General features: G+C 36.7%; 2 protein-coding genes across 2 annotated transcripts; one reads left to right on the top strand and one right to left on the bottom strand.

Moving 5' to 3' along the window:
* The first annotated feature begins 846 nt into the window (after positions 1-846).
* LOC141679567 (uncharacterized) lies at positions 847-3,134 on the top strand. The gene is made up of 3 exons (XM_074486035.1): positions 847-1,279; positions 1,472-2,930; positions 3,095-3,134. Exons 1-3 carry the CDS (start codon positions 847-849, stop codon positions 3,132-3,134), a joined length of 1,932 nt encoding a protein of 643 aa, XP_074342136.1.
* Positions 3,135-11,512: 8,378 nt separating this feature from the next.
* Positions 11,513-12,479, bottom strand: LOC141679566 (uncharacterized). The gene is made up of 3 exons (XM_074486034.1): positions 12,417-12,479; positions 11,785-12,342; positions 11,513-11,709 (listed from the first exon to the last, which is right to left on the bottom strand). Exons 1-2 carry the CDS (start codon positions 12,477-12,479, stop codon positions 11,797-11,799), a joined length of 609 nt encoding a protein of 202 aa, XP_074342135.1. The 3' UTR covers positions 11,513-11,709; positions 11,785-11,796.
* Between the last annotated feature and the right edge of the window lie 10,043 nt (positions 12,480-22,522).

Raw genomic sequence — 22,522 nt, 5'->3', positions numbered from 1 at the left:
ATTTACTTTATGGAATACTAATACGATCTTAGAATTTCCATAACAGTACTCCTATATAGCGTGGTCTGATAATTTTCCTTAATCAGCATCATCAGCAAAAGTTACTATTCATCCGTGTTTCAAAAATTCCAAAAATTGGGGTTATTACATTATGGAGTTGCTGAAACATGCTACAACCAGGGGTTAGTTATGGCAGAAACCCATCAAGATAACAAGAGGAAGGCTACAGTCCTTCGCAAGCAACAAAGCATGAAAAAGCACCGACCCCGGACAAGGGACGAAGCAAACAAAACAAGTCCAGAAGAACTGGCAAGCAACCAAGTCATGGTATTGGACAAGACAAGTCGAGTCCTAGACCAACCTTGTTCTACCATGCAAGCAACCAAAGAACCTGAACAAGCAAACACCATTTTGAAGAAGAACTCTGAAGCCCGAATTCATCAACTGGTTTCAAACAAAGAACAAGCAAAAATCGAGGCCGCAGTCGAAACAGAAGAAGTGGAAGTAGATGAAAACAACTCTAGCAAAAAAGTGAAGGTTGGGTCAGGACTCGAGGAGTCCTTCTAGGAGAGATTATTATCCCTGCTCCGGGAGTACAGAGATGTTTTTTCCTGGAGTCCAAGGGACATGCTAGGACTACATGAGTCCATAGCAATGCACAGCTTGGATGTCAACCCCAACAGGAAACCAGTAAAACAGAAAAGAAGAAACTTTGCTCCGGAGAGGCAAAGAGCCATTGACGAGGAAGTAGAAAAGCTACTCAAAGCAGGAATCATCAAAGAAATTAAATATCCGGAGTGGCTAGCTAATGTGGTCATGGTTAAGAAGTCCAACGGTAAATGGAGAATGTGTGTGGACTACACTGACCTAAACGACGCATGCCCGAAGGACCCGTATCCTCTTCCAAACATTGATCAACTAATAGATGCCACCTCAGGACATGTCATGCTAAGTTTCATGGATGTCATCTCCGGATACAACCAGATAAAGATGAACCCAAAGGACATTCTTAAGACAACATTCATAACTCACATAGCAGTCTACGCCTGTGTGATGCTACCATTCGGGCTTACCAGCGCAGGATCCACTTACCAAAGAGCCATGAACAAGATATTCAAGTCCCAGATTGGGAGGAACTTGGAGTGCTATATCGATGACATGATTTCCAAATCAACAACTATACCAGGGCACGTGGAAGATCTGAAGGAATGCTTTGAAAACCTAAGGAAGAATCAACTCAAGCTGAATCCGGAGAAATGCACCTTCGGAGTAGGAGCAGGCAAGTTCCTAGGATTCATGATCAGCAACAGAGGCGTAGAAGCCAATCCGGAGAAAATAAAAGCAATCCAGGAGATGAAAGCTCCCAGGACCCAAAAAGATGTGCAGAAGCTAGCAGGATCACTAGCAGCACTTAGGAGATTTGTCTCAAAACTAGCAGAGAGGTGCCTACCTTTCTTTGATTTAATCAAAGGAGCGACCAACAAGAAAGAGGTAAACTGGAATCTGGAGTGCCGGAAAACATTCGAGGAAATCAAGTCCTACCTCTCTCAGCCACCAATCCTAACTAAAGCTAAGCCGGGAGAGCCTCTCTACTTATACTTGTCAGCAGAAGCACAAGCCGTAGGAGCTGCCCTAATCAGGGAGGAGAATGGAACACAGCAACCAGTCTACTATGTAAGCCAAGTCTTAAAAGATGCAGAAACAAGATACCCAAGATTGGAGAAGTTTGCCTTTGCTTTGGTTACAACCTCAAGGAAACTCAGGCACTACTTCCAAGGGAGGGAAATCAGAGTAGTAACAAATCAACCACTAAGGAAAATAATCCACAAGCCAGATATCTCGGAAAGACTTGTCAATTGGGCTGTGGAATTGAGCCAGTTCAACCTAAGCTTCATTCCCAGGACTACAATCAAAGTTCAAGCTCTTGCAGATTTCATAATCGAATGCAACTTCCCAGAAGAAGACCCAGAACCAATGGACATGGATCAGGAGCCAAAAAAGGAAATGAGTCTGGGAGCCTGGACCTTAAAGGTAGATGGTTCTTCAACAAGCGAGAGGTCAGGAGCCGGACTCATACTCAAGAGTCCAGAAGGATTCAAGATTCAGACAGCTATATCTTTCAGCTTCCCAGCAACAAACAATCAAGTAGAATATGAGGCGTTGATCGCAGGACTAAAGCTCTCCCGGACTCTAAGGGTCCAGGACTTAAAAATCTACAGTGACTCCCAGATAGTGGTCAAGCAAACAAATAGGGAATACATAGAAAAGGACCCTACTCTGGCGAAGTACCAAGCACTGGTTCAGAGCTACTTAGCTTCAATTCCAAGCCACCAAGTCCTTCAGATATGCCAAGAAGAAAATGAAGAAGCGGATATCCTATCCAAATTAGTCCGGAATTCATCAGATCTGGACTGCTCAGTCTACTTCGAAGAACTCCACAAACCATCCATTGAACCCGGGGAGGTCTTGGAAATAGAAAGCACTCAAAATTGGATGACTCCCTTCATAAACTACTTGGACAAACGGGAGCTCCCAGAAGACAAAGAAAAAGCTCAAAGATTGAAAGCAAAAGTAGCCAAGTTCTTCCTCGAAGAGGGAGTACTCTACTGTAGGACCTTCTCATCTCCTATCCTGAAATGCATTGGCCCAGAAGAAGCAAAGTACTGTTTGGCAGAAGTGCATGAAGGGATATGCGGAGACCATATGTCTGCAAAGGCCCTAGCTCATCAGATTATAAGACAAGGCTACTACTGGCCAACCATTCATCAGGATGCAATAGAATTCGTCAAGAAGTGCAAGGAATGCCAGTTCTTCAGCAATGTGTCCCGGATATGCCCAGTCCTACCATCCTCAGTCCTGTCACCTATCCCCTTCGTCGTTTGGGGTATTGACATTATGGGACCCTTCCCTCGAGCAAAAGGAGACCTCAGGTACCTACTAGTCTCTATTGACTACATGACCAAATGGGTTTAAGCAAAAGCAATGAGGACAATCAATCAGCAAGACTGCATAAAGTTTATGGACAACATTTTGATGAGGTTCGGGATACCTCGAGTCCTAGTATCAGACAATGGGCCCCAATTCATTGGATCAGAGCTCGAGTCCTACCTCCAAGAGCGCGGGATCAAGCATAAAAAATCACAGAGCAATAAACTTTCAAGAAGAAGCAAATGAAGAAGGACTCAGAACAAACATGGAGCTAATTGATGAGGTCCGGGACCAAGCTGTGGAAAGGATGGAAAAATACAAGGAGAAAACAAGAGAGCACTTCAGCAAGAAGTCAAGAGTTAAAAACTTCCAAGTTGGAGACTTAGTTCTTCGAGACACGGAAGCATCAGATCCCACAAACACCGAAAAGCTAATGCCCAAATGGGAAGGACCATACAAGATTAAAGAAGTCCTCAGGCCAGGAACCTACAAGCTCCTGAACATGGACGGCTCAGAAGTCCCAAACACTTGGCATGGACTAAGGCTAAGGAAATTCTACCAGTAGTAAAACAAACAAAGCAACCAAAAACCTTGTAGCCAATATGGCAAGCAACCAATCTGTTTCTCCTTCTATCTTGTATGAATGATCAATGAAAAGCTTTTTCTTTACTCTGCATATTTTTTCAAAAGCAACCACTAGTCCGGACAAGCTATTAGTCAGGACTAGAGCAACCAATTTTTACTTAGAATTAATTTTCTAACTAAAAGCAACCACTAGTCCGGACATTAGTCAGGACTAGAGTAACCAATTTTTACTTAGAATTAATTTTTTAACTAAAAGCAACCACTAGTCCGTACAAGCTATTAGTCAGGACTAGAGCAACCAATCTTTACTTAGAATTAATTTTCTAACTAAAAGCAACCACTAGTCCGTACATTAGTCAGGACTAGAGCAACCAATCTTTACTTAGAATTAATTTTCTAACTAAAAGCAACCACTAGTCCGGACAAGCTATTAGTCAGGACTAGAGCAACCCATTTTCAGTTAGAATTAATTTTCTAACTTAAAGCAACCACTAGTCCGGACAAGCTATTAGTCGGGACTAGAGCAACAATTTCTACTTAGAATTAATTTTCCAACTAAAGGAAACCACTAGTCCGGACATTCCACAAGTCTGGACTAATGAAGCCATTTTTATTTGGAAAAAATTTCTAAGTAACAAAGCTAACTACTAGTCCAATAAATTTTACTTGGAAAAATATTCTAAGGCAAAAAAACAAACTACAAAAATAATGCAAATTAATAGCAAATGTTAAAAGTTACCGAACTCAAACGAGTCCGGAGCAAAGTACATATTACAAACACCAAATTTATCAAATCTCAAATCAGTAGCAAAGTTACAAATCAAATAATTCAAGAATCCGGAGCACTGGAAGGAAGGAAGCTGGGGCAGGGACCGTCAAATGGCTCCGATTCCCCCAATCCAAGCTCAATATCTTCCTTGGCCTTGATAAACTCAGAGACGAAGCTATCCCAATCGGCCTCCGAATTAGTCTTGATGTGTCGTTCAGCAACCAGCCAGCAGTGAGCTATCTCCGGAGCACCAGCATTGGCAAGAGCCCTATCGTACTCCTCAGATCTTTTGAATTCATCTATAACTTCAGCCTCCAGACGAACATCAGACATTTGCCTCCGGAGCTCAGCCAATTCAGATTTTAAGTCAGAAACCTCCTTCTCGGCATTATTAGCTCGGATAGTCACTTCATTCAGATGCTTATTCAACCCGGACAAAGAATTATCCTTCACGATGATTTGGTCCCGGAGCCGGCTAATCTCAGAATCCTTATCAGCAACAGCAGTCTGGAGACCTTTGAGCTCATTGTACGCAAGAGAGGCGGATCCGGCCATATACCCACCAAGCTGCAAAAAATAGAAAAACTTAGAAAAAAAAAATATAGTCGCATCGAATCTGGACTCATTCATCCTCCTTCATAGTCGCATCGAATCCAGACTCATTCATCCTCCTCCACTCAGTTTGAGTAGGAATTCCGGCCATGAAGCGAGCGAGTTTTTCCTCCAGCCCCGGACCACTTTCATTCGGACATTCTCCTCCAACATTTTTCCCCTTGCCAGCCCCGGACCCGGAACCAGCTTCAAAGTTTTCGGCCTGGGGAGGCTTACTCCCAAGGGTACGGAGCCTCTTCCTCTTCTTCACAGATTCCCCACCCGGAGCCTCGCCTATAGGACCAAGGTCCTCCAGGTTAGCAAAATCATCCCCAAACTCAACTTCAGCATCCAGCTCCGGACCAGCAGGATCCGCAGCAACTTCAGGTTCCGGATTTGGAACCGCATTGCTCTGGGATCCCTCCTCCGCCGAGGCATTAGATCCGGACCCAGCAGCAGCATTCTTCTTGGGCAACTTGAAGGCCTTGCCCAGACCTTTCAAAGCATCACTGTATGCGGAGGAAGACATGTCCGGATTGTAGTGTGGCAAACCTCCAAGGAACAAAGAAAAAATACAACTCAAAAACAGCAAACAAAAGAAAATGCAAGCAGATAAGAAACATATGAAAGGTCCGGACAAGAAGCAAAACTACTTACAGCCTAGCCTATGCAAAGTTCTGTGATTCATAAAAGTATCTCGGGTCATTTGGAAACCCATACATTCACAAAATGCAAAAATTAACCAGAGAGCATCACCCCGGAGCACATCCCTACGGAAGCGAGTCTGGACTCCGTCCGAAGCCATATGGGGGAGATAATATAAGTCCAAACCCCGGAGCATGATCAACTCCCCATTCCAATACTTCAGCGAAGATTGCTGAATAACGGGCCTGTAAGAACCACCGTAGCCGCACTCCGAAGCCCGAAACCGAAGTTCATACAAAGGGAACTAGCTGGACCGGACCAAGTGAAAGATGTGATGCCACAACTTGAACGTGGGCTGAACTTTAAATTGATTGCAAGTAGCAATGAACCAAGTCATCCACTTTATCCCATTAGGCGTTATCTGCATTGGAGAAATCTTTTATACGTACTTGCACAAATGCTTTAGAAACAGATGTCAGTGTGGATTCCATCCAGACCAGAGATGCTCCAGCCACACTGGAACGAAGCCATCAGCCGGCCTGTGATGAGCCCTCTCATCCGGAGTCGGCCACCTCCACTCAATCCGGCGATCCAACTGAAAAGCAGCCCGGACCGCAGAATCCGAGCAACGACCAGAAAGCCTCGAGTTCTCCCACGAGCAACAACCAAAAAAAGATTCAGAGAAGAAAAGGAGAGAAAAAACAAGAAGAAAATCAGGAGAAGGTAAAAGAGAAAGGGGTGATTAGGGGCGCCTTTTATAGGCTTGGTGAAACCAAAAGACTCTCGCCACGTGGCATAATCCAGATCGTCCATCAAAACTGTAATTAATACAAGTAATGATGAGGCACGTCTCTCCAAACTCTTACAGCTGTAATAATTCAAATAATTGGGGGGAAAATCCCCAGAAACCGCTTCAACTTCCAAGACCGGACTTCTTCGCAATCAGCGTAATCCGGACTGGGGGCAAGAAAAGCTCAACTCCTGACAAGGACAACCACCTTAGTCCTGATTCGCCGAACTCAGCGCAATCCGGACTGGAAGGCAAGAAAAGCTCATCTCCTGACAAGGACAACCACCTTAGTCCTGATTTGCCGAACTCAGCGTAATCTGGACTGGGGGGCAAGAAAAGCCCAACTCCAGACAAGGACAACCACCTTAGTCCGCATTCGCCGAACTCAGCGAATTCCGGACTGGGGGCAAGAAAAGCTCAACTCCTGACAAGGACAACCACCTTAGTCCTGATTCGCCGAACACAGCGCAATCCGGACTTGAGGGCAAGAAAAGCTCAAATCCTGACAAGGACAACCACCTTAGTCCTGATTCGCTGAACTCAGCGCAATCTGGAGTGGGGGGCAAGAAAAGCTCATCTCCTGACAAGGACAACCACCTTAGTCCTGATTCGCCGAACTCAGCGCAACCCGGACTGGAGGGCAAGAAAAGCTCAAATCCTGACAAGGACAACCACCTTAGTCCTGATTCGCCGAACTCAGCGCAATCCGGACTGGAAGGCAAGAAAAGCTCATCTCCTGACAAGGACAATAACCTTAGTCCTGAATCGCCGAACTCAGCGCAATCTGAACTGGGGGCAAGAAAAGCTCAACTCCTGGCAAGGACAACCACCTTAGTCCGAATTCGCCGAACTCAGCGAATTCCGGACTGGGGGCAAGAAAAGTTCAACTCCTGACAAGGACAACCACCTTAGTCCTCATTCGCCAAACTCAGCGCAATCCGGACTAGGGGACAAGAAAAGCTCAACTCCCTTAAAAGGACAACCACCTTAGTCCTGATTCGCCGAACTCAGCGCAATCCGGACTGGGGGGTAAGAAAAGCTCAACTCCTGACAAGGATAACCACCTTAGTCCTGATTCACCGAACTCAGCGCAATCCGGACTGGGAGCAAGAAAAGCTCAACTCCTTCCAACAAAACAATAAAAAGCTCATGTTCTACAAACAAACCCAAATTCACTCCCCCATCCAGAAAATCTGCATAAGGGAGTGGGGGGCACATGATAGTACATATGGTTCCTGGTAGCCCTACTCCTAAGCTCCTAACTCCATACGGCCCCTGGAAGGCCTACTCCTAGGCTCCTAACTCCATACAGCTCCTGGAAGGACCACTCCTAAGCTCCTGACTCTGTGTTACTCCCGGGAGGGCCACTCCTAAGCCCCTAACTCCACGCAGCTCCTGGAATGAGTAGTCCTGCACACTACCACTCCTAACTAGCTCAGTCCCGCAAGCAGAACCTTGATAAACCCCAGCACGTGAGACGTTGGCCCAAGCACGTGACGGGGATAACTGTCACACATCAATCATGGGAATAATCAGGGCACGTTTCAGAGGATCCTCAGAACATTCATCGGCCAGTCCCGCACTGACACGTGTAAAGCATCCACTCCAGCCAGGTGTCCTCCGCTCCCGGAACCGATGGCTATGATCTAAAGGTACCAATCTCAAAACCCTACCCTTGGGCTATAAATAACCCAAACAGGTGAGGTTTTGGGGTTAATCATTCTTTCACACTCGTATACACACACAGCCACCTTACATTCATATCTATCTTCATCTTCCCCAAAAGCTAGTTCTTACTCTCACGCCGGAGGCGCCGCGGGACTCCAACCCCCCTTCCGGTGTTGTTTTGTAGGAACTCAGCCACAGCTACACGTCTACAGCGGCGAAGAATCCAGGACGCCGTCGAAGGAGCAGCCCCGCCACCAGGAGTTATCAACTTTCATTTTCATGAACATGTATTCGTGAATTTAAAGCATTAATATTTTGAGATAGACATTAAGAAAATATTCAGTTCCAGGCATAAGAGTCATGTAATATAGAAAATAGTACTAAGTCACCCCTCTGATTATTCAGAGTCTTTTATTTAGTTACGTGTCTTAAACTTTCCCATACTTATACTCATTTAACCATTTTATTGTATGGCTATGTACAATTTAAGTTTTATGAACAAGTACCGGTGAACTCAAAATAACATGTTTTGAGTTAAAGCTAAAAAAATGATTGAGTTTCGTTAAAAGGTGTCTAATGAGAAAAATAGAAGTAGTTATGAAAGTCATTATTAATATTGTGTATGACATTTTATTTAAAAAATTGTACCTAACATATTTACAAACACTCTCTGTTTTTTGTACCTAATAATTATTATTACAACGAAAAATTTTGACGTGGTATTTTACGACGGAAAACACGAAATCGTCCGAAATATTTACGACAGAATCCAGAATCTTGGCAGGCTTAATATTTTATTAATAAAACTGGCATTAAACAATTAAAAATGAAAACTTATATGACGTCGTTCGAAACTTGTGACGTTTTTGGATTCCGTCGAAAGTTGCTTAAGTATATGATTAAAAAAAAAATAATAATAATAATAATTATTGATACAGAATAGGACGAGGAAACATTAACCAATCGCACAAAAGTTTAGACTGTCTAACTTATGACGAAAATTATTATCCGTTGTAAGTTATTAAAGCGCTAAATTCAACTTTTTCCCCAAAATTTTGACGGAAAATTCAAATTTTCTTAAATTTTGGGTGCCTACTAATCTACCATGGATTTCAACTTCGGTTGGCATATAATTTTGGTGATTGTTGCTAACTGAGAGTCTTTTATTTGTTCTTGTTATTGTTAAATTTTCGCATTAATATAGCCCCATGATCATTTTTATTATATGGAAGGTAGGTTGTGTACACTTTCATTTTTATGAACATGTATTCGTGAATTTAAAGAATTATATTGTGAGATAGATGTTAAGAAAATAGGGAGTTCCAGGAAGAGTACTGTAATATAGGAAATAAAAGTAAGTTACCACTGTCATTATTTAGAGACTTTTATTTGGTAAAGTGTCTCAAACTTTCCCATATACTTAAATACTCATTTAATCATTTTATTGTATGGTAAATAGGCTATGTATACTTTGAGTTTTATCGACAAGTACTGGTGAATTAAACTATCATGCTGTTTCTAGTTAAAGCTAAAAAATTGATTAAGTTTCGTTAAAAGGTGCCTAATGAGAAAAATAGAAGCCCATTATCAAAGTTAATATTGATATTGTGTATGACATTTTATTTACAATATTGTATCTAACATATTTATAAACAATCTCTATTTTTTGTAACTAACAATCATTATTGATATTATGTATGAACTATAATGAAATAGGATACTTACGATGGAAAATTTTGACGCGGTATATTACGACGAAAAACATGAAATCGTCGGAAGTATTTACGACGGAATCCAGAATCGTGGCAGGTTTAATATTTTATTAATAAAATTGACATTAAACAATTAAAAGAAAATGAAAACTTATATAATGTCATTCGAAACTTGTGATATTTTTGGATTTTGTCGTGAGTTGCTTAAGTATACAATTAAAAAATAAATGAAAAAATAATAAAAAAAATAATAATTATTGATACGGAATAGGACGATGAAACATTAACCAATTGCAGAAAATTTAGACTGCCTAACATATTTAGAGACCAGGTGGGTCTTTTGTACCTGATCATCATTATTCATATTATGTGCCCTGCTTACACCATTGTTGATTAAATGAGCATTTGAGTATGGAAAAAGTGTAGAAATATCCTATTAATAGAAAATGATTTTATATTGTAAGAAAAAATTGCATATATGATAATTAAACCCAAATTATATTTTTCACTCTCCTAAATTTCTAGATTAGACATAGTTGCCAACTAAAAATATTTAATCATGTACTTAGATTAGTAATTTCTAAAATTAAAAATATTTAATCATTGTCGATTAGTAATTTTACATGCAATGAATCCATAATATCTGATAATAAAAACAAAATTACTGATTTTACGTGCAATGAATCCAACATTCTTTTCAACAATTTCTTTTGAACATTGACACCACCATTTTTATAAATAATCGCAGCCCTCGTGTCAAAATCAATTTTTATGAGTAAGTTTGAGTAAACTAGTTTCTTCCACGAAATTGTTGTAGAGTATGTGGACCGGCACCTTCCAAGTAAACCCTAAATTAATTTGTCTCCTTTTGCTCTTCTAGCAGCTAGAGTTTATCCGATGTTCCTCTTTCAGAATTCATTTATTTAAAATTATTTTATTTATTTTGATAATATTTTCAAATTGTTAAAACTTTGATTTGGAAAAATAAAATGGAAGCCAAAAATATAAACGAGAAAAAGTAATATTATACACTTAAAATTATGGAAGAGAAGCTCAAAAAGAGATAAGAGATTATGGATCTAGTTCTTCAATTTTTGCTGAAAAGATAAGAACCTAATCATTATATAAATAAAGTCACGGGAGAGATAAATAATGATAAATTTAGAAGAACTTTAAATTTTATAACTTAAAAAAAAGTTTGGGATTGTGGTAAAAACAATAAGTTAAAAACTGTTAGAGCTAATTTTTAAAACTCCTGCTCTGTTCCTTTAAATCTAAAGAAATAATAGTGTACAAGAGAGATGCAAATGCCATTTTATTATAATGTGCGAAAAAGCTATAGAATTTGATGGACAACAATCATTGACATTTATAATATATATAGGATTCATTTTTTACACTTTTTTTAATATTTCTCTTAGGTTGTGTTCACATCGCATGAATGGAATGGGGGAGGAATGGAATGGAAGAAGGAATGGAATGACAAAGGAATGGAATGGAGAAGAAAATGAATGAACATTCCATTCTCTTGTTCACTTGTCCATTTTTAACGACGGAATGGAGTGAAATTGGTCAACATATTTTTGAATCTCTTGTATTTGATCGTTTATTTTAACTTTGATTATAATGGAATAAATATTATTAATTTATTTTTAAGTCAAATTTATTTTAAGTATTATAAAATTAATAATTTTACTTTGATCTTTCTATAAAACTTGATATTAATTTTAATTTTGAACAAATGATATTTGAAACTTTTCGAACAAAATAATATTTTAACCGTAAAATAAGTACAGTTATCTATACATAACATAAAATGTCGAGTACCAAATTAAAAATTGATATCATTCATATGAGTAAAAACAACAAAATAACACTTCAATTGAGTCACATAATTGATAAGTCATAAAATAAAGTACTAGTAAAATAGGCATAGATTTGCTTTAATACAAAAGGAAGGCCCTGACTCTTCTTGTCCCTGACTTCTTGCATGACATACTCCCAAATTTCACAAACAAAGCCTGCCCAAATAAAAAAAATATCAGGAAGGAAATGATGTCTAGAAAAAATATTAAAAAAAAAATTAAACTATATACCTGCAATAACGATTATATTTCACCGGCAAATATAGCATCAACAAGATCTTTCTTCTCTATATCTGATGCACCAAAAAATAATACCATCAAATTCTCACTATCTGCTATTTTCTTTGCAGCCTTGAACCTTTGTACAACATCAATATCAGAGATCTTTGACAACTCATCCATAAGCTTTTCCTTTTTCTCCAACCTATCTGTCTCTGCAGCAACTAATAACTTGGTGGAACTTGCAAATTCAGCTGCCATCACCTTCGTTGAATTTGGAAACTCAGCTGCTATCATTTTAGAAGCATTATACATCACTTCAGCCATTTGCTCAACATCAACCTTCTTTCTCTTCGAAATCCTTTTAGAACTAGACTCATCAGATGCTTGCATACTTGACTCATCATTCCCTCCTTGAGCGACAACAGCTTCTTCTAAATTAACATTTTCTTCTGCCTCCATTGCACTTTCATCATTATGGCCAGTTGCCCTATCTTTGCCGAAGACAATTGTAAGATCATCAAAATATGGAAATGGTGTGGTCCTCCATTTCAAAGCCCCAACTTGAGACTGCAAATAAAATAATGCAGATTAATTTTACTGACACAACGATTGTGTTTCACAAAACAGAGAGATGATATTACTCTCGCATTATTTGTTTGCACGACATTTAACCAACTGAGATTATCACTTTGATTTGTTGACATTTTTTATTTTGCTTTTTCTGCAGAACTACCCTCCTTAATATTTCCTAAATGTTATCAACTTTAGATGTTAATTAGTTGTTTTAAATTTAAAACAACTACTATATATCTTCTAATACTTGTGCTTCCGAAGATAAAGACCAGATGTTTCAAGCAGACAACACTATTCTCATTTCTTGCGAGAATTGTTGATTAACAGGCACATAAAAAAGATAGCAGACCTATTTGAAACAAGGCACATCATCAAATGCAAGAGAAAAGGAAAAGGTCTATTATTAAGACTAACCTTCACTCCCTTCTTCTAAAACTACTACATATACCAACCAGTGTATCTACTGCTCCTGCTACTACAACCCATGATCAAGCATGTATGATACAACTTCTAAATAACTCAGGAAAATCATGGTTCTACAGAGTCAATGGCACAAATGCAGCAGCAAATAACTCAATTAAATAAGATGATGACTATGTTTCTTGGTATTAATCCTCCTTTTAAAAGTCCAGAAGTTTGTATGGCAGGTATGGCTATCTCTAATCTGGTTCTTAACAACAACTTTGGGTGTTTGTGTTATTCTTCTGTTCATGAAACATAACATCGAGTCAGAGTCTAATAACAGTGAAAATAATCTACTGATTCCAATTATTAAACATCGAGTTAGCTAGGTTGTTTCTAAATGCAGTCCACAAATCTGAAGTGCCAATAGTTGTGATGTGATCTTCGTCCGCCTCATGCTCATTTTGATCATTGGGATCCTCGGGCCTATGCTGATCAAACTCAATTTCAGCTTGATCAAATTCTGATTCAGTACGAATGTAATTATGAAAAATACAAGAAGCTAAGACAATCATATTTTGTGTCTTCACGGGATAGAATGATGGACTTCTAAGAATCGCCCATCTCTTCTTTAGGATGCCAAAACATCTCTCAATTACATTCCTAGCTGACGAGTGCATCATATTAAAATATTCACGGGCAGATGTCGGTTGATTATCGTCATCCCAATCATTCAAATGATACCTTTCTCCTTTAAAAGGTGCCAAAAAACCTTCCCCATTAGTATAGCCAGCATCTACTAGATAATAAGTACCTTCATTATAAAATAAAGTATGTCATGTATTGTTGTATTCTATTTTATTGAATGTGTAACAATAAAAATATAATTAATTACCGGTCGGGACAATCAATCGATGTCTATATATAGCATCTCTTAAGACCCTACCATCTGCGGCTGATCCTTCCCAACCCGGCAATACATACTGAAATTGTAGATTAGGTGAACAAGCTCCAAGAACATTTGTCGTAATTTCACCTCTCCTATTTCTATACTTTGGCCTATCTTCTACGGGTATAGTCATCTTAATTGTGTCCCGTCCAAAGCTCCCAAACAATTCTATAAATAAATATACATAATTAAGTTGCACATTGTCATAGAGCTTATGTAAATAATGTAAAATATAGCGTATTTGACATATACCTTAAAATGTTTCCACGTTTTATCGGTTGAGTTGCTTTGAATTGGCTCGGGTTTCTTAAAATAATCTCCTTGCAATCTCAAGACCCCATTTAGCACCGCATGAAAATACCTAGTGATTGACTGTTTTGATCTTTGAAAATCTGTGTGAACAATTCTCATTTTTGTGTGGTGTCCTAGAATATTAAGAAATATAGCAACTTTTTCTACCACGTTAACGTGTCTACTTTCTTGCACATAACCCCGTGACTCCAACATAAAACACAACTTATAAAACGATCTTTTATCCATTCAAAGATTTTCTACACAACTAGAAGGACCCTCGTGAATCAGCCTATGTATATATTGATTTCGCTCCATCTTAAAAATCGTGTATCGTTCTCTCAAAGTTCTTCCCGTCAATTGAGAGAGATACATAAGTTGGAAAACAGCATTAAATGATAAAACCATTCGCATCCATAGTGTATATACTAAAATAGCTTTCTTCTTCCGAATATGTTGAATCATAGTCAACAAAAGTCGGGCCATAACTACATTGAAACAAAACAGCAAAAAGGCTAGTAAAGAAATAGCACATCAATACATAAAATAAAATAGTTTGAGATGAGCAAACAAGTTGAATTTGAAATATATAAACACCAATTTGGAGACTTAAATCAAAAATCACAGATTTAGATACATCAGGAACATCAATAATAAATTGGGTATGCAATATTCTCAAAGGTACTCCTGTGAACATCGTATTATAAGTGCAATAATCAAAAATCACAAATTAAATTCAAAAATCGCAGGAACAGAAAAGGTAATTAAGTATGCAATAATTAAAAATCACAAATTATCTAATTTAATACACACACAAGAGAGACACACAGGAGAGAAAGGGGGTGATGAGGGAGGAGAGAGAGCGGGGGGAGTGACGGAGGGAGGGGGAGAGGAGGGAGGAGAGAGAGCGGGGGGAGTGACGGAGGGAGGGGGAGAGAGAGAGTGAGAGCGGGGGGACAGAGAGAGGGGGGACAGAGAGAGGAGGGAGAGAGAGAGAGAGCGAGAGAGATAGAGAGAGAGAGAGAGAGAGGGGAGAGACAGAGGTAGGGGAGAGAGATATCTTACCGAGAGAGCGAGAGAGACTGAGAGAGAGAGAGAGCGAGCAAAACAAGAGAGAGCGAGAGATCGATTGCAGAGATCCAATTTGCTTGCCCCGAGAAAGGAATGAGTCTGTCCCGCATGTTTTAAAAGGAATGGATTTGTTATATTTTAGCCCAAACGGAATAGACTAGGATAAGTGATTCAATTATGCTGGCCCAACCAAACAGACCAATTTTTTATTCAGCCCGGAATGACCATTCTATTCAGCCCAAAACCATTCCATTCAAGTGAAGTGAACAGAGCCTTAGTTCTTTATGTTTCAAAAATATAGTTAGTTTTATAATTTATAAATTAACTAAATTTATTCAAATTCACTACTTTTTTTCTCTACTCATTATATATATTAAAAAAACTAAATCACTTTTATTATTTTTTTTCATTAAATTAAATTTTTTCTTAGTTTGGTTCCACCCACATAAGTGTATAATTTAATGACACTAAAAAGTAAATTGACCGTGAATAGTTATCATCAATTTCCTTTTTTTAAATACCATTGAATATCTAATTTTTAAGGATTCAGTTGGATTCAATCAATTGGAGCTCTTGTCAATTGAGCTCCGGTGAATTAATAAGTCTAGCCACTGCTTGATGTTTTATTAATAATATTTTACATAATTACAAAATTTCTATCTTGACATGCTATGTGCTATGATTCTAACCAACTTTCTTATAACTATTCTTTTCAAACTGATACAACTATCAATCTGGTTAGCCTTGGGCCTCGGGACATCTCCAACAATTATGATTCAAAAATCCAAATTTGGATAGCTGAAGGCTAGGCCATCTCCAACAATTATGATTCAAAAATCCAAATTTGGATCAGCACAAACTGACAAAATACTGATCCAAATTTTTGACCAACTCTGTTGGATCCAAATTTTTGATCCAAAATACTTTTTACATATAATAATATATAAATATCATATTAAGCAATTCTATGTTAAATTTATCATTTAATCATTATTAACAATTTATATAATATTTCATAAATTAATTAAATCAAAAAAAATAATATACATAAAAATATTAAAATTGTGCACTTAATTAACGAAAAACACATTTATTGCAATAATTTATATACAAAATATCATTGATACACACTAATTTTCCGAATTAGTATATTCTTCCCCAATAGTCTCTTAATAGATTTCTTATAAATATTATAAAATATTAAATGACAAACTGCGACTTTAACACATATGGGCTGCATCTTTAGACTTTGTGCAAGTGAAAACCTACTTCACTTTTTGTTGTTTTCAAAACTTTAAATATTAAAATATAATATATGGTTGATGACAAAACCTTATTAAATAAGTATATTTATTTTACTAAAGACATGTATTAATGGTTAGAAAATGGTAAATTTCAAAATACAAATTAGGTGGGTTCTTAATAAAATTATCTGAAACTAATAATTACAGGCTGTTCAACATAAATTTTTATGAATATAAGATATTTTTATAGTATAATTCTTAGTATAATTCAAGAAGAAATAGGATCTTTTATTGTAGACATGATATGCCACGTATTGGTAGGTGATGACAAGTTTTTCAAAAATGGCCCACAACTGTGTGGATCCAAAAGCTCATAACCTGCTGTGCTCCTGCCCGGTTATTACAGTGGTTAAACACAACCCAGTGGTTAGGCCGGCAACATCAAATGCTGGATTTTAAATTATAATTGCCGATTATGAATAAAATTGATCATTTCTATTGACAAGTTGTAACATTTTCTCATGCAGTGTGTTACTGTCACTTTAAATTTCAACCATTTTTCAACTTTAAAACAATGGGGAAACCTATTTTAAGTGTTGGTATTTTAAAAATATGTAATATTAGGACAAAGACAAAAACTGGCTATGTATATTAGTTATATTATAAATAGTGGTTGCATTTTTGGGGTTAATATGGGTGTACTAAGTGACCACTTACTTTTTATTAACATATGATTTATATATTAATCTATTAAATTAACATAGTTGATACACAGAAATTTTATTTGTAGATCAAAGGTATTAATTAATTGATAAATTAATAAATATTAATTTAGAGAGAGCTTTTGATATTATACAAGATTTTAAATTTTAAATATTTAAAAATAAATGGAATAAATTATCCTATTTATGTGTTATATTTAATTCATTTATATTAGTTCACAATTCAATTAAAAACGGTAATATTTAGTATACTCTGTTGATTTTATTCTTAAAAATAATATAAAAACAATGTTAAATATGATACAGATACACGTGCAAAATCATTTAGCTTATAGCATATACTTGGTGACCTTTTGAATTAGTTAATAATTAAATTTTTGAATGGAATAAGAAAGGTATGGATTAATTTTGAACTAGATTCTACTTTTTAAAGAAAAAACAACAAACTATATTCACATAATTGTAATGAATATATTTTTTAATTAATAATTTATGACATTATTAGGTCGATATTGTTATAAATGAATTTTTTAAAAATTATTATCTTATTATTTTATGGAAATTGGACATCTTTTTAACTAGTACAGGTAGGAATGGAAAAAATATTATTTTAACCAGATTTTTAATTTCCAGAATAAAACAGAGGTTATACTGTATTCCAATTTGATACCAACTGTAAGAAGACAAAATCTAGGCGGCGTCTTGACTAGTCATTGTCTTGTCTTGCTATGATTTACCGAACAGAAATGAGAATTTTCATTTTTGTTGATTTTCTAAGACTTAGGCTGAATTTTGAGACTAAGCACGCATGATGAGTCTTTACTTGATAAGACTCGTTGTCCTCAAACCTTGGTGTTGTCTATTCTTCAGGGAAGAAAAAAACTAACGTTTTAAATGGTTGTTGCCCACGTGTAAAATAAAATATTATCCTAGGAATTTATGTTTGCTTGTGTTAGACGATATTTTTAAGATTATGCCAGTAGTGTTAGCTGGTGGAATTGGATTTGAGGAATTAATCGAGAGTTAAAAAATGCTTCAGTTGTCTTGAAAAAGAAAAGTTGCAAGTTATACAGTATTTTTTTATTGCTTTTAATAATAATGGCGGCTGAAATCTGACGCCACCAATCATATGTACACGTCTAAGCCCTTTGATCACAAATTAAACTGCCTAGATGTGGTGTGAATCAGTCGGTGGCTTAACATCATTTCAATTTATTTTTTTTAATTTGTTTAAAATTTTGAATTTTTTATAAATATTTATAAAAAGTTTAATATTTTTTAATATATTAGAAGTAGAATATCTATTGAAATTTATAGGGGAGAAGAAAATTCAAATTTATAAAAAAAAATAAGTTTATATTAGAATCTAATATAACTATATTATATTCTCCTATATTTGATTTCTCATATATTATATATTTAATTATATTTGATGTCGATCAAGAGCAGATTACACGATGTACGTACATATGGCAATGTTTAGTACTAAAATATAGAAGCAACTTAGTAATTATCTTTGGATCAGTTTATATTATATTTATGTCATGTGTAAAACATTTTTCATAGTTAATACAAATTGTTTTTATCTCTCTGAGGCTTTATATTCTCAATACGCACTTTAAGCTTTTATATTTTGTAGTTGGGAAAATTCAGGAAGGAATCATGGCTTGAGTGCTAAAAATTTGTTCAATAATTATTTGTGTATGTATATGTACATATATTTGTGTATTAATGGGAACATTTCATATGCAAGTTCATATGACTTATGTTTATTTTGTATGTTTTAATAGCGTTTTAATCTATATTTTTATTTTTTTTTAGAGATCATAAGTTTCAATATTGATAATCAAATATCTCTTAATATATTAGAAGTTGAACATATATTCAAAGTTATATACAAGAAGAGTTCTAATTATTTTAATGTTAATGACAAATATTTTTTAAGATATTAGAAGAGGTATACGAATTTATATAAAAGAAGAGTCTTAATATATACAAACAAACATATTTCGAAGTTAGAAAAGGGAGAATTTATAAGAATTGGGTCAATATATGAATAAATATACTGAATTTAAAAGGTCTGAATTTATTTGTCGTTCAATTTAGATCATAACGGTATATATATTTCACATATTCTGGTTTATATCTCATAATCCTTTATCTCGATTCTTTTGAGGAGCAACTCCAAGCCGAAGCATTATTTTATGACTAATTAGATGGGGTATTTTGATTGTGCTGTCAATAGAGATGTTCAAAAAATCCGAAACATGAAATCCGATCCGATCCGATCCGATTCAGGAAAAAGCTTGGAAAGCCCGATCCAGTAAAAAAATCCGGTCGGGTACGGTCCGGCCAGCGGGCTTAAAACAAGCCTATTATTTGTTAAAATCTGGTCCGACCCGAAATCCGAAAAGTCTGGATAAAAACCCGATTTCTAGAAGTCCGGATAAAAGCCCGGATAAATAGAAATCTGGATAAAGACCGGGTTGGGCCCGGATTAAAACCGATTTGAAAAGCCTGATTCGCCTATACTCTGTCCAATTACATTAAATTATATTTCAATAAAAGAAAATACATCAGCGTAGACTCCATACATATCCCTCCTTGTCCATATATTTTATAATTTTTAATAAATATATCTTATTCTTATCCTCCACTTGACCTAATCTCTCAAGCCTCTTGCTCACTTTTACATTCATCAAATCACATAATCTCGCCAATGCCGACTTATAAAACAAGTCAATACATATATAATTTTGTATATATTTACAAAAAGAAAACTCTATCGTGCTATCCTTTTTATCCTTTATCGGATTCTACCAATCCTCGATCTATCATCCCCCCTCTCTCTCTCTTCTCCCTTTCTACAAAATCATTCTTACATTAAACCCTATAAACACTTAAAAAACATGTTGAAATCAGTAGAAGCTCGAGTAAAGAGAGATGGGTATTTGTGTCTGAAATCCCCCACTGGAACTTGATAAGTGGAATTTATATCCACTTGGAACGCTTCATATCGGCTTAAGTTGGTGTTTTGGACTCGAGTATTTGGTATTCTTTATGTGTTTTGTGTTGAGTCGTTTTAGGGCACTAGTCGGAGGTGGAAATGAGGTTTCAATTGATTTTATATTGATAAGAGATCAGGGAATGGAGTTGCGGAAGTTTGCGAGAAGATCGGAGCACAAAATAAGATACTGCAGTGTTTTCTACAGAAAGAAGGCACGCCCGCGCCTGAAGGAGCGCGACCGCGCTAGTTAATCCCGTAAGACAGCACGCCCCCGCTAGGTAGAGCGCGCCTGCGCCATACACTTGCTGCAGAATCCTGATTTGAGTCTGATTGGGTGATTTGAAGAGTCCAGGTCAACCGGGGGCTTATATATAATGAAAAGAAGACGTTTTTAATAATAATAAATAAAGAAGGCGGGGAAAACATAAAGAAGACCTAAAGCACACAAGATGACTAAGAAGAAGAAGAATTAGTTCATTCTTTTGTATTCTTCGATTTAGACGATACTTTTGGATGTTTGTTTTGTTCTTATTTTAAACCCTAGTACTTTATATATTTTTGCGTAGTATTCTGAACTTATTAAGTATTATGTTTTCTTTGGAACCCATGTTAACGATGTGTTCGATCATGAACTAATCGTTGTCATGGTGTTCTAGCGGATTTATTTATGAATTTCAGTAGTTGATTATTTTAAGTGTTTAGTGTGGTGTTTTATGATTTCCTAGTTTGGTTGTACTTATTCTTCTTTGATGCGTAACTAACATCTAAGATTGTTTGTTAATCTCTATTGAAGTGACAGTGAATATAGAGGTTTAGAACTTGCCATGCTAGCATAGGTTTATGTATGAAATGACATGCATTATTCGTGGATTAATTATAACCATCTTACACACCATATGTAATCATAATAGATAACTTGTTCTTAAACCATTATATTTTCAAATCTTATAGACATATAGGGTCTAAGCATAATTGGAGTCTACTCAACTTCTATCTTGATTATGGATGATTAGTAGTAGGGTATACGTATATCGAAAGATAGCGTATACTAATTTCGTGTTATCTGATTAGTTATCATCACCATCGCATATTATTGATAAAGACATAAACTTTGAATGAAGTATTTAATGAAGTTAGAATCTCATGTTTATTCTCATATAAGTAATTCACTTTTAATCTCTTAGTTAATGCATGCTAGTATAATCTCTTAAATAGTTAATCAACTCAAATTTGTTACTTGTCTTAGCTGTGAACGATAATCATACATTGTTGCATAAGTGCATAATCTGAACTTAACCTAAACCTGTCTCTTTGGAAACAAACTTGACTTAAATCTTATACTACTTGTGATCACGTACGCTTGCGTGTATTTTTGGCTGTGTTTTATTGCGAACAAGTTTTTGGCACCATTTCCGGGGACTCGGTGTTAATTTTTATTTATATGCTTGACATTAGCGGTCGTTAAAGTTCACTGACTCGGATTACTTTACTTACTACGGTTACTTTGTTGTGTTTCAGGTACTCTAGAGAGCGTGTATGCGAACACGTTCTCAGTCTCATAAGGAAACAATTGAAGAAGATAAGGAACTTGAAGAATTGGAAGAAGAAGTTCTTGAAGAAGTTAAAGAAGTCGAAGAAGAAGTGATCATTACAATGGGAGAACCAACAGCAGCAACGAAAGAGTTGATGGATTATTCTCAACCAAAGATCAATTTCATTCAATCTAGAATTGTCATGCCAGCTATTGCAGCTAATAACTTTGAGATCAAGCCTGTCACAATTCAGATGGTGAAGAATTCAGTCCAGTTTGGGGGTGCTCCAACGGAAGATCCCAATATGCACATTAGGGATTTCATCGAGATCTACGACACCTTCAAGTTCAATAATGTTTGTGAAGATGCTGTGACACTAAGACTTTCACATTCTCTTTGAGGGATAAAGCTAAGAGCTGGTTACACTCTCTACCAGCTAGCTCTATTGCGACTTGGGAGGATCTTGCTCAGAAATTCCTTACTAAATTCTTCCCTATGGCAAAGACAGCCGCAATAAAAAATGCTCTTACTCAATTCGCGTAGGAATCGGGTGAATCTTTATATGAATCTTGGGAGCTCTATAAGGAGATGCGTAGGAAGTCTCCCCATCATGGAATGCCTGATTGGATGGTGATCAATTGCTTTTATAATGGTTTGGGAGCACAGTCAAGATCTATGCTCGATGCATCATCAGGTGGAGCCTTATGGGCTAAGAGCTATGAGGAAGCTTATGAGCTAATTGAGATGATGGTTGCGAATGAATATCAGAATCCAACTCAGAGGCTACCACAAGGCAAGGTAGTAGGAATTCTGGAGGTGGATACAGCTACGGCTATCACTGCGCAGCTAAAGGCGTTGACTATAAAGGTCGATTCTCTGACAAACTATGGTGTTCAACAGATAATGAGTGTTTGTGACCTTTGTGACGGATCGCATGCGACGGAGCAATATATTAT

This window comes from Apium graveolens, chromosome 8 (assembly GCF_009905375.1).
Source record: "Apium graveolens cultivar Ventura chromosome 8, ASM990537v1, whole genome shotgun sequence".
Lineage (NCBI taxonomy): Eukaryota > Viridiplantae > Streptophyta > Magnoliopsida > Apiales > Apiaceae > Apium > Apium graveolens.
Note: the sequence above shows the minus strand (reverse complement) of the source record. Positions and strands in the feature narration are given on the sequence as shown.